Source organism: Cynocephalus volans, chromosome X (genome assembly GCF_027409185.1).
Source record: "Cynocephalus volans isolate mCynVol1 chromosome X, mCynVol1.pri, whole genome shotgun sequence".
NCBI lineage: Eukaryota > Metazoa > Chordata > Mammalia > Dermoptera > Cynocephalidae > Cynocephalus > Cynocephalus volans.
In genome coordinates, this window is record NC_084478.1 from 72,940,719 (window position 1) to 72,952,369 (window position 11,651).

Here is an 11,651-nt window from a genome sequence, read left to right on the forward strand (position 1 = left end):
TCAAGGGATGGAAATGGGAGTGGCACTACACACCATTATCCATAGTGACACATCAGCAAAATTTTTGCTTCCTGTTTCCACGATTATGCTCTACTGGCCTAGAGGCCTTAGTTCCAGAAGAAGGAATGCTTTCTCCAGGAGACACAACAACAATCCCATAATACTGGAAATTAAGGCTACCACCACGCCACTTTGGGTTCCTCATGCCTCTGAGTCTAAGAAGGGAGTTACGGTGTTGGCTGAGTGATTGACCTGAACTACAATGGGGAAGTTGGACGACTACGTCACAATGCGGGTAAGGAAGATTATGTCTGTAATACAGGAGATCCCTTAGGACATCTCTTGGTATTACCATGCCCAGTGATTAAGGCCAATGGGAAGTTACAACAACACAATCCAGGCAAGACTATGAATGGCCCAGAATCTTCAGAGATGAAGGTTTGGGTCACCCTGCCAAGTAAAGAACCATGACCAATTGAGGTGCTTGCTGAAGGAAAATGGAATGCAGAACAGGTAGTAGAAGGTGATTATAAATACAGCTATGACCACGTGACCAGTTACAGAAAAGTGGATTGTACTTGTCCTCTCTATTTTGTTGAGAATACATCTGTGTGTGTGTGTGCACTGTACATACATTAAGCAATTACCACTGTTTCTTCCCTTATTCTTTATCATATAGCATAAGATTTATTGACTTAATATCCGTGTTTAAATATTGTTAACTTTACATCATAGTATTGTATTTAAGTTATATGGGATATCAGAAGAGTATACATTACGTAAAAACTTTACCCCCTCCTCTGGGAAAGGGATTAATGGATTAATTGTACGAAGGATGTTACACTTCTTGCTGTGTAACAGAGAGACAAAAAATTACTCAAAGCAATGTGAATGCGATGAGAGCCCAAAGGGACTGCACCTCAGCAACTTCTCTGTTAGAAGGAGAAACTGGGTAGCAGCCTTGAGTTGGTTTTTGCTTTAGCTTTTATTGAAAAAACAAGGAAATTACAGGAAAAGAACAGATGGTTACTCAGTCATAGTAAGAACATACAGAAATTGGCTATGTAACAAACTTCATCCAAACATGCATGGTTCAAAATAGTTTAAAAAATGTACCATCAAAAGAATCATAAATTTAAGCTAGGTGACATGTGAAAGAAACAATAAGGCAATCACTTATGGGGGAACTCACAGAAAGAGCTTAAAACAAAATGTGGAGAAACCCCCATGTACTAACTAATCTAACAAAACATCCTTGGAAATCTTAACTCATGTGTTTTCCCATCATTTAAACTTTGTTGTATTAAAGATTATTGCCCACAGAAAAGTCCTTGTTCTGTTTCAGTTCTCTTGTTCACATCAAAGGCTTTAAACCTGTGTGAGTTTCCTTTTCACAAAATCTTCCAGTGGACCCATTATATTAACAATCAGCATATATAATCCCTTACCTAAACAGTGATTAGACTTGATTTGGTGAGCTCTTGCTCCCCTAACTGTAGGCTCTTGCCTCCTGTCTGAGAACTTTTGTCCCATACATGCATTACCTGCAAACCCTACACTAAGAATCAACTGAGAATCAACATATACTTGATTAGAATTGATTCAGTGGGCTCTTGCCCCCCTAGCTGTAGGCTCTTGCCTTCTATCTGAGGACTTTTGTCCCATACATGCATTACCTAAAAACCCTACCTAATAATCAAATAAAAATCAAGATTTCTAACCCTCTACAAAGGATAGTTGCACTATGTTAGGTAGAACTATTGGTTTGTTACTGTCTCATTTGGAGATTAAGAATGGCTTAAGGAGATATGTACGTGCAGCAAGTTGACAAGGGGTAAACTCATAATGGTTAAATTTAGGTTGACACTTGACTAGATTAAGAAATACCTAGAAACCTGGTAAAGTTATTTTTGGGTGTTTCTGTAAGGGTGTTTCCAGAGCAGATTAGCACGTAAGCCTGAGTGGACTAGGTGGGGAAAATCGACCCTTAATATGGTCAGTTACCATCCAATCCACTGGGGGCCCAGAGATTCTTCTGCCTGTGGGTATCAGGATTTACACCAGCGGCACCTCTGGGCTCTCAGGCCTTTGGCCTCAGACTGAGAATTACACCATCAGGTTCCCTGGTTCTGAGGCCTTTAAACTTGGACTGAGCCATGCTTTGTCATCTAAGGGTCTCCAGCTTGCATACAGTCTATTGGCGACTTCTCAGCCTTCATAATCATGTGAGCGAATTCCCCTAATAATTCACCTCTCATATAGCTATGTATGTATCAAATTGGTTCTGTCTCTCTGGAGAACCCTGGCTAATACATTGTAAGTAATCCAAATGCCTATCACCACTGGAATAGATAAATTCGTTCTATTATTTTCACATAATGATCTACTTTACAGCAATGAAATATAAGGATCTCAATGCGGCCACTTTGATGTTAAGGTTAAGTGGGAGAAGGTCACACACACAAAAATTCCATACATAATAACTTTATTTGTGTAAATCTCAAGAGTAAACAAACATTTTCATTAATTTGGGATGCATAATTAGGTGGTAAAATCATTAAAATAGTAAGGCAATTATGACCATGTAAGTCAGGATAGAGGATACTTCCAAGTGGGAGAGAGGTTCAGAAATGTACAAATGCAGGGAAGTTTCTGGTGGTGCTGGCAATGTTCTATTTCTTTACCTTGGTGGTGGCTACATTTTTGTTTTATTCACCTTTCTGTGACTATGTTACATTTCATAAAAAAAATTGTTTAACAAAAGGAGGAATGCCACAAAGAGGGAAAAACAAATAAGTAGAAATTGTGACTGGCCGCTATCTTTCTAAGGACAGTTTTTAAATTGTTTTTTGCTCGAATATATATTATTTTCTCATCTTTCCTAATGAAATATTAACTGGGATATCATCTGTGTTTTAGGCACCATGTTGAGACCTGTTATCATTTTTCATACATCTGACAATTTTGTGATAAAATTCAAGCTAGTTTTTAGTTGAATTTTATATTTCATCGATTTTTTAAAAATTATAAATAAATTTAAATATCATGCCTACCAAAGACAATTTATATATATATTAGACTGTTACCAAGGGTTGGCTTCTACTCCTTGCCTAGGATTCTGAGATGGACTGTAAATCGTGCAGCCTATATGCCTGGAGCCTAAGCTAAACCATCATGATGGTGGAAGAAATTGTAAGCTTTGTGTTAGTAATGCCACAGCCAAATTCTTCCACAGAGCGAGCAGTTATACTTTCTCGATAAAGATGTTTCATTTTCTTTATTCATGCTATTTTTTTCTTTATGAAATACCCTTCTTTCATAGTCTCTGCAATTTCTCCAGATTCCAATTTCAATAGTATCTTCTCTCTGAGAAATTTTCCTGTCTTGATGGATAGAACCAATCTTTTCCTATTTTAACTCTTCAGATTCATTGATAAAGCCACTATTTGCATTACTATGTTTATTGTTTAATGTTTGAAAATGTAATGTCTATATGTATCATTTAAAAAGTCAATTCATATTAGCAGTTGTTCTAACTGCGTCTTCTTAGGTTCTGTACTCGTCTATTTGGCATCCGTTTATCACAGGGCCAATTATATTAACTATATTTTCTTGTTTTTTTGTGTGTTCTTGATGCTCTGGCATTTGGAGCCCTTACCCAGCTGGGAGAAACTGCCCCTCCCAGGGCTAGCCCTTTCTCAGAGATAGAAGAGGGCAAGGCTGGGAGCATGTTTCTCACATACAAATCAAGTCTATATTCAAGTCTATAGCTCCAACCACCTCCTTATCTAACTCTCACACATCAAGCCAGTATTTTTCCTTCCCTAAATCAACCCAGAGCCAGGTACCAAGCAACTAGAGACCCAATTTATAGCCCGAAGTCCACCAGAATTGTTTAAGCTAGTCAATCCTAAACTGTTTACTGTGCCTTGCCTTGATTCCCCCTGCCTCTTTACCCCCTCCCCCTCCCACACACACAACAGAACAAAAAACAATAAAGACTCTGGCCTAAACTTTCCCCTTCACTCCTGTCTTCTGCCACCTGACTAAATAAAACCTGGCACTTCTCCAGTAAACTTAAATGGCATACAGTGACCCCTCTTTGGAATCTAAGAGTGTAATACATTTTTTCCTTCTAAGCTTCATTCTCATTTTCTCCTGTGGTCACACCGTATCCAACATGTACATTCTTAGAAGAGAAATGTATCATAAGTCCTTATAAATCTCAAGCAACCGGAAGTTCCCACTTTTGTTTGTTTGTTTTCAAGCAGTTTCCAGGTCTAAGTAGTGAATCAACCACATGTTTTGACCTTTCTTGGTCTTTCTCTAAACCGTTTTGAAATAAAACATTTGAAAGTATGAAAAAAAATTAAATGTTAATATTAAAAAGAATATGGTGTCCACCAATTGATGAGAGATTTCAGGAATTGTTTTTAAATCTGATTACAGCAGGTTGATGGGTTTTTTAAACAAAGGCAGAGATTCTCATCATTTAAAATAGGCTATACAGCAAAATTAAGAAGTATTTAAAAAAAGGTTTTAGTCAATATGACTAATGAAACTCTGGAGCAGCTCAGGTTTACAATGTATATAGTGGGCATTGTACTTTAAATTTTATTCCCAGGAAGCTCACAGTCCTTTGTGGTCTGTGACAGCTGTGCTCTATCTATCCATCTATCTATCTATGCATCTCATATTATATTATATACAATTATATATTCACTTTTTATGCATTTAATATTATTTTACATATTATATAGTTTTATGCATATATACATGTTAACAGCTATATAGGTATCTCATCAGTTCTGATGATAGAAATATACACCGCTGGCATTTTTAGTAAGCTATTACTGAGCAATGTTTGCTCTTTTGGTGTGCTCTCACTCTTCACTATCATCAGGTTACTTTCTTTTCTTCCTTTTTCCAGCTCCCATGGAAATCAGAGCCATTTTTCCAGCCCCCAACTCAGGTTCTACCTCCCTTTCGAGCCTTCTGTCACTACTCCAGTTTTTGCAGATTCCTCTTTTCTCTTAACTCCTCTTTAGCAGGTAGTAAGAAGCACTTCCACACTTTAAGCCTTCGTGGGTACATGTTAGAGGAGAAAGACCTGAAACCAGAGTTATTGCAGAAAGGGATGATTCTGCAGAAGGGTAACAAGGCAGTAACCTGTGGTGATGCTATAAACAAAAGGCAATACTAACACTGGGAAAAGCAGCCCATATAAACTGTCATGTAGTGGATTCTTCACTCTTCTCACAGACTATCCTGGTCAGCTACCATCAGGAATCAGAAAGTCAGGCCTAAATCTAAGGAAGGCTACTTAGGTGCAAAACAGAAGGGTAAGAAACAGGGATGGCCAAGTGCAAACAAAGAGTGAATAAAGCAAATTTGTAGACAAGTTAAGAGGTATCTTGCCCCTGAGGACTTCCATATAGATACAGAATTAATGAGTTTACAGAGGCAATTGGCATGCACCTCTGGAAGGAGTAATGGATTTTAGATGAAAAGGAACCTCTTAAAGACAGTTTTGAAGATGTATAGAGACTAAAATAACTCTTAAGAGCTTTGTAAATCAAGGGTTATACTTTTGATAAGTAGGAAATAAAACAGGTTTGTGAATAAAAAAAGTCGACGATAATGTATTGTATATTTCAAAATAACTAAGAGGAAATTTCAACTGTATCACCACAAAAAATGTTAAGTAGGAGAGGTGATGGACATGTTACTTAGCTTGATTTAATCATTCCATTCCACATTGTATTACATGTATCAAAACATTGCAGTGTACTCCACAAATGTAATAGAACTATGATTTGTCCATTAAAAAAATTAATAAAAAAACTTTTAAAAGATACCAAAACCAATTATATTCAATAATTGGGGTGAAATATATGTTCTTTAATTCCACTAATATTTAATGATAATACACCAGGCACTGTTCTAGTTGCTGCGGTCCAGACAGTGAATAAAGCATGCAAAAGTTATCCTGTAAAAATAACCTATGACATTTCATTGTCTTTGTCCATGCCTATTACTTCTACCCTTTTGGAAGTGGGTGGGATTGTCCTTTGTTAAAAGGTAAAGGACCTTGCATTAGATGAAGAGAAGACAAGCCCCACACAAACTGTAGCTTAAGGAGGGTAAAAAATGTCATGCAACCAATCTTGCCTGGGTTTCATTCTGACACTGCCCATAATGTGAACATCCAAAGACAAGGTATGGTAGAATTTTGTGTATTACTTTCAGTATTTTCTCTATGCATGCGTATACATATATGTGTATTTTTTTCTGTTTGTAAAAGTTTGGCTTAGAATATATGTGCTATTTTGCATAGCGCTCTGTCACTTCAAATTACGAGAATTTTCAAATGCATTAAAATTTTAATATTTCAATTTTTTAAGCTTTTTACCTAGAACATTATCAATGCCATTGAAACTATCTGTGTGTACCTCCCTGATGCCATTCCTCCGTTTCTCCCCAGAGGTAATCCCCATGCTAAACTGTTTGTTAATTTAGTGTTTGGTGAGAGGTGCATGTCTAGTTTCATTCTTCTGCACATGGATATCCAATTTTTCCCAGCACCACCTATTGAAGGAGGCAGTCTTTTCCCCAATGTAGGTTTTCTTTTTTTTTTTTTTTTTTTTTGCCTTTGTCAAATATCAGATGGCTATAAGCCCAAGGGGTGATTTCTGGGTTCTCGATTCTGCTCCACTGGTCCGAGTGTCTATTTTTATGCCAGTACCTTGGTGTTTTGCTTACTATAGCTTTGTAGTATGATTTGAAGTCAGGTAGTGTTATGCCTCTGGCTTTATCCTTTTTGCTCAGGATTGCTTTGGCTATTCGGTGTCTTTTGTTGTTCCATATGAATGCTGAGATTGTTTTTCCCACTTCTGTGAAGAATGTCATTGGTATTTTGATGGGGATTGCATTGAATCTGAGGATTGCTTTGGGTAGTATGGACATTTTCACAATGTTAATTCTTCCAATCCAAGAGCATGGAATGTCTTTCCATCTTTTTGTGTCTTCTTTAATTTCTTTCCATAGTGGCTTGCAGTTCTCATTGTAGAGATCTTTCACCACCTTGGTTGAATTGATTCCTAGGTATTTTATTTTTTTTCGTGACTGCTGTAAATGGGCTTACTTTCTTGATTTCTCTTTCTGTTAGCTCATTATTGGAGAATATAAATGCAACTGATTTGGGGGCACTTACTGAGTTTGGGGGCACTTAAGACTGTGATTTCATGGTGGTTTTGATTTTTAATCTTAATAAAGTTGAGTATATACTCAGAAATAAAATTATTTTTATTTTTAATTAACATATAATAAGCATACATATATATGGGGTACTGTGATATTTTGATACCTTTAAACAATGTGTAGTGATCAAATCAAATGTGTAATTAGCCCATCCATCACTGCAAACGTTCATAATTTCTTTGTGTTGAGAACATTCAAACTCCTATCTTCTAGCCATTTGAAAATATACAATAAATTATTGTTAATTATAGTCACCTAGCAGTGCTATAAAACACTAGAACACATTCTTCCCATCCCGCTGTAAGTTTATATTCATTAACCAACCTCTTTCTATCCCCCCTGCCCTTTCCCAGCCTCAAATAATCACAATTCTACTCTCTACTTTTATGATCTTAACTTTTCAGCTCCTGCGTGTGAGTGAGAACATGCAGTATTTATCTTTCTGTGCCTGGCTTGGTTTGCTTAACATAATGTCTTCCAAGTTAATCCATGCTACAGCATGACAGAATTTTATTATTTATTATGGCTGGTTAGTATTCCATTGTGTATATATAGAACATTTTCTTTATTCATTCATCTGTTGATGGATACTTAAGTTTATTGCATATCTTGACTATTGTGAATAGTGCCACAATAAACATGGAGGTACAGATATTTCTTCTGTGTACTGATTTACTTTTCTTCAGTTAAATACCCGGTAGTGTGATTTCTGGATCATACGGGAGGTCTATGTTTAGTTGTTTCAGGAACCTCCATACTGTTTTCTATAAAGGCTTTACTAATTTACATTCACACCAGCAGTGTATAAGAGTTCCCTTTTCTCTGCATCCTCACAAGCATTTTTGTTTCTTTGTGTTTTTGTCTTTTCTATAATAGATATTCTGACTGAAGTGAGATGCTATCTCATTGCCGTTTTGATTTGCATTTCCCTGATGTTTAAGGATGTTGAGCATTTTTTCATATACCTCTTGGTTATTTGTATCTATCCTTTTGAGAATTGTCTATTTAAGTCATTTGCTCATTTTTAAATCATATTATTAGTTTGTTTGTTTGCTGTTGAGATGTTTCAGTTTCTTGTACATTCTGGATATTAAAATTAGATTTTTTTGAAATAGTCCATAATGCCATGAAAATTTAGCAAGGAAATATGGAAGAATATTTATCTGATTTCAAATAAGGGAAAGCTTTCGAAGAAGAGATGCAAACACCCATAACTGAAAAATCTGATTTGGCTTCTTAAGAATTAGAACGTCTTTACAGCAAGGAATTCCATAAAACTTAAATGGTAAATGAAGATGGTTAAAAGAAAAATGTAAAAAACAAGCAAACAAACAAAAACCTACATATATGACAAACACTGACTAGTCCTACATTATAAGGAGCTTTTAGCAATCAGTAAGGAGAAAATACATATAAACCTATACAGAAATGGGCAAAGACATGAAAAAAGATTACACTGTAAAATGTTGAATATACTAATTATCACATATTGCACACAGGTAATGTTATTTAACTCTGAACCCCACAGAAATGTATAATTAACTATGTTACAATAAAAAAGGGAAAGAATAAAAAATAAAATGACCCCATTTTCAGGGGAAAAAAAGTTTCAGCTATGCAAGATGAACAAGTCCTAGAGATCTACTGTACAGCATAGTGCCTATAGTTAGCAATACTGTATTGTATACCGAAAAATTTGCTAAGAGGTTAGATCTTATGTTAATTGCTATCACAAAACACAATTAATAAAGAAGGTGAAAGGAATTTTTTGGAATGATGGATATGTTTATGGCATTGATTGTGGTGATGGTTTCATAGGTGTATACTTATCGCCAAACTCATTAAAGTGCACACATTAAATATGTACAGATTTTTGTATGTCAATCATACCTCAGTAAAATGGTCCACACAAAAAAAGAGATGCTCAAAGAATACGAAGATGTCGCTCACCAGAAAATTTCGAAATATCTATATATGTTTATGTGTATAAAATGAATGCTTGCCTTCTCTAGTAATCAAAGGTAAATAATAAAATAATAAGGCACCACTATTCACTGTTTAAATCGCTAAAAGTTGTTTGTAAATGATTATATTCAGTCAGCAGACAGTGGAGAAAAGTGGGCTCTCTCATACCCCAGCAGTGGGAGTGTGAATGTGTGCAATCTTTAACACTCTGATCAAAAAGCCCTTGACTCAGTCATTTCCCTTATAGGAAAGCATTCTCAAGGAAAACCCAGAGGCCCTGGGGAAAGGGACCAGGCTCAGTGGAAAGAGACTGTAGTCAGGGGGCGGGGCCACAGAGCACGAGGGGCGGGGCACACAAGGAAGAACGTAGGGCTTCCTCTGTGACCTTTGGGACTTTGCCAAAGTGTCCCAGTGAGACTAGGGCCTAGGCAGTGGTGGCAGGCCGCAGCAATGCCATGGCAGGAAAGCCTCTGCGGCAGTCTCCTTTAGGAGCTCTGGAAGCCTTCCTCTTTGGGGCCCTTAAGCAGTAGGATCCTTCGATGCAGGGAACCACGCACAGTAGATCGGCAGCAGCCAGAAGCCCAGGCGGGCCCCAGTTACCTATCTGGTCGTTGCAAGCGTAAGCAGAGTGGTGGGCCCTGCTTGGTCTCAAAGTCTGACAGCCACGGGTCTACAGACCAGGGAGAGACTCTATAGCAAGTCTTCAGCACAAGCCATGGGAAGAAAGTTAAGATCGCATCCAAGTACACTTATCGAACTTTATTTTTGAATGGGGAAACCAGTGACATTAAAATCCATGCTCTGGGGAAAATATGGTGTTTACACAAAATCATTTATGTCAGCCAGGCTACTTTGCTAATATGTTCAGAGGTTCTTGGAAAGAATCTCACAAAGATATTATCGAACTGGAGATTAGTAACCAGAATGTAGATGTAGAGTCCTTGCACTTTGTACTAGTTTCCTTGTACAGGGACGAATACGCCTTAATGGAGCCCCTTCAAGTTCCAGGAGTTTTGGCAACCGCATGCCTGCTTCAGGTAAAGGACTTAATTCAGCAGTGTGATGAGACAAGGAGGAAAACGATTAATGTGAAAACTGTATGTGGTTTTTATGCAGCAGCAGAAACCTATGGATTAGATTCTGTAAAGACAGGGTGCTTTGAGTGGCTTCTTCACAATTTGAGGACACACCCGAGTGTTGAACTTTACAAAGAACTCAGTATAGAGCTTATGAATCTGCTCATCTCTTCTTCTAATTTACTAGTAATGCAAAAAGAAATGGATGTGCACACCACACATAAAGAGTGGATGTTCCGTCGCCTGAACCCGGCTTGGAAAGGCTCAGTGAAACAGCTTTTAGTGGATACAAACAACGGGCTTTGCAGGCACAGGGAACGTGTTGGTAACGCTGCCTTTCTTGAAACAAAAGAAGGCACAACATTTCAACCAGTGTTTAAAAAATTGAGGTTTCAGCATATCATCTGTGACCTGGCCTCCACAAAAGCTATTGAATGAGATACTCTAATACCTTTGGAATGGCTATCATCTGTTTACAAACAACAATGGTTTACAGGGAAATTGGGCCTCAAGACGTCAATGAAATAGAACTTGAAAGATACAGCATGAGGTGTGGTAAAAGGATTATCAAGGATGGAAAATACTGCTGGAAGTGGCCTGGTTACAACTTTGGCTTTCCCTTACACGTCATCTTTACCAGCCATTGTATAATTTTTAAGCAAAACACTTTCAGTCAGCTATGTGAAGTTTCTGCCTGTTTACAACCTCTACGAAATGTTGCATTCAGATTAACTTTGGTATATTTTGATTCTAGTGGAAAACTAAGTTTCAGCAAAACAACTGGTTATAAAACCCTTACCTTTGAAAAGGATGAGGAACGAGTGGTAATGAAGTTGAACAGCATAGTTCTGAGTTTCCCTTTATATATATTCCGTAACTTTCTATTTATGTCCTTAGAAAACACAGGAAACTGATAATCCTGTCAATTAGAAAAGTATTAGCATCTTGAAAACTTTCCACACCTCATTTAATTTACTAGATCTATTGTTAAACACAACTAAGAGGATCAATAACAAAAATGAAAATAATCTTACTAATACAATAACATCACAAATGACTACTGTTCATCTTCAGTATATTTCTATGTATCTATGAAGAAAAAATTTAATTCCAAGAAAATATCTGTCAAACCAAATAGACTGTGATGCTGGCATCTTTTGTTTTTCGTTGACCATCAACAGCCAAGCTCCAAACGAAAATAAGTGACTATCTATCCAAGGAACCAAAACTAAATTAACTTGTTAGGTGAGTTTCACCCTAGCTAATGTTGAGACAAAATAAAAGATTCTCTCCCTTGCTGAAGCTGTTGTGCAAATGTGGTGGCTTTAATTACAGCAATATTACAGGAGG

General features: G+C 37.1%; 1 protein-coding gene across 1 annotated transcript; it reads left to right on the forward strand.

Moving 5' to 3' along the window:
• Positions 1-262: 262 nt before the first annotated feature.
• Positions 263-11,215, forward strand: LOC134368043 (germ cell-less protein-like 1). Its single transcript, XM_063084656.1, is given in 4 exon segments — positions 263-295; positions 9,922-10,054; positions 10,057-10,791; positions 10,794-11,215. Coding segments are annotated over 4 exon segments (1,323 nt in total).
• The last annotated feature ends 436 nt before the right edge of the window (positions 11,216-11,651 follow it).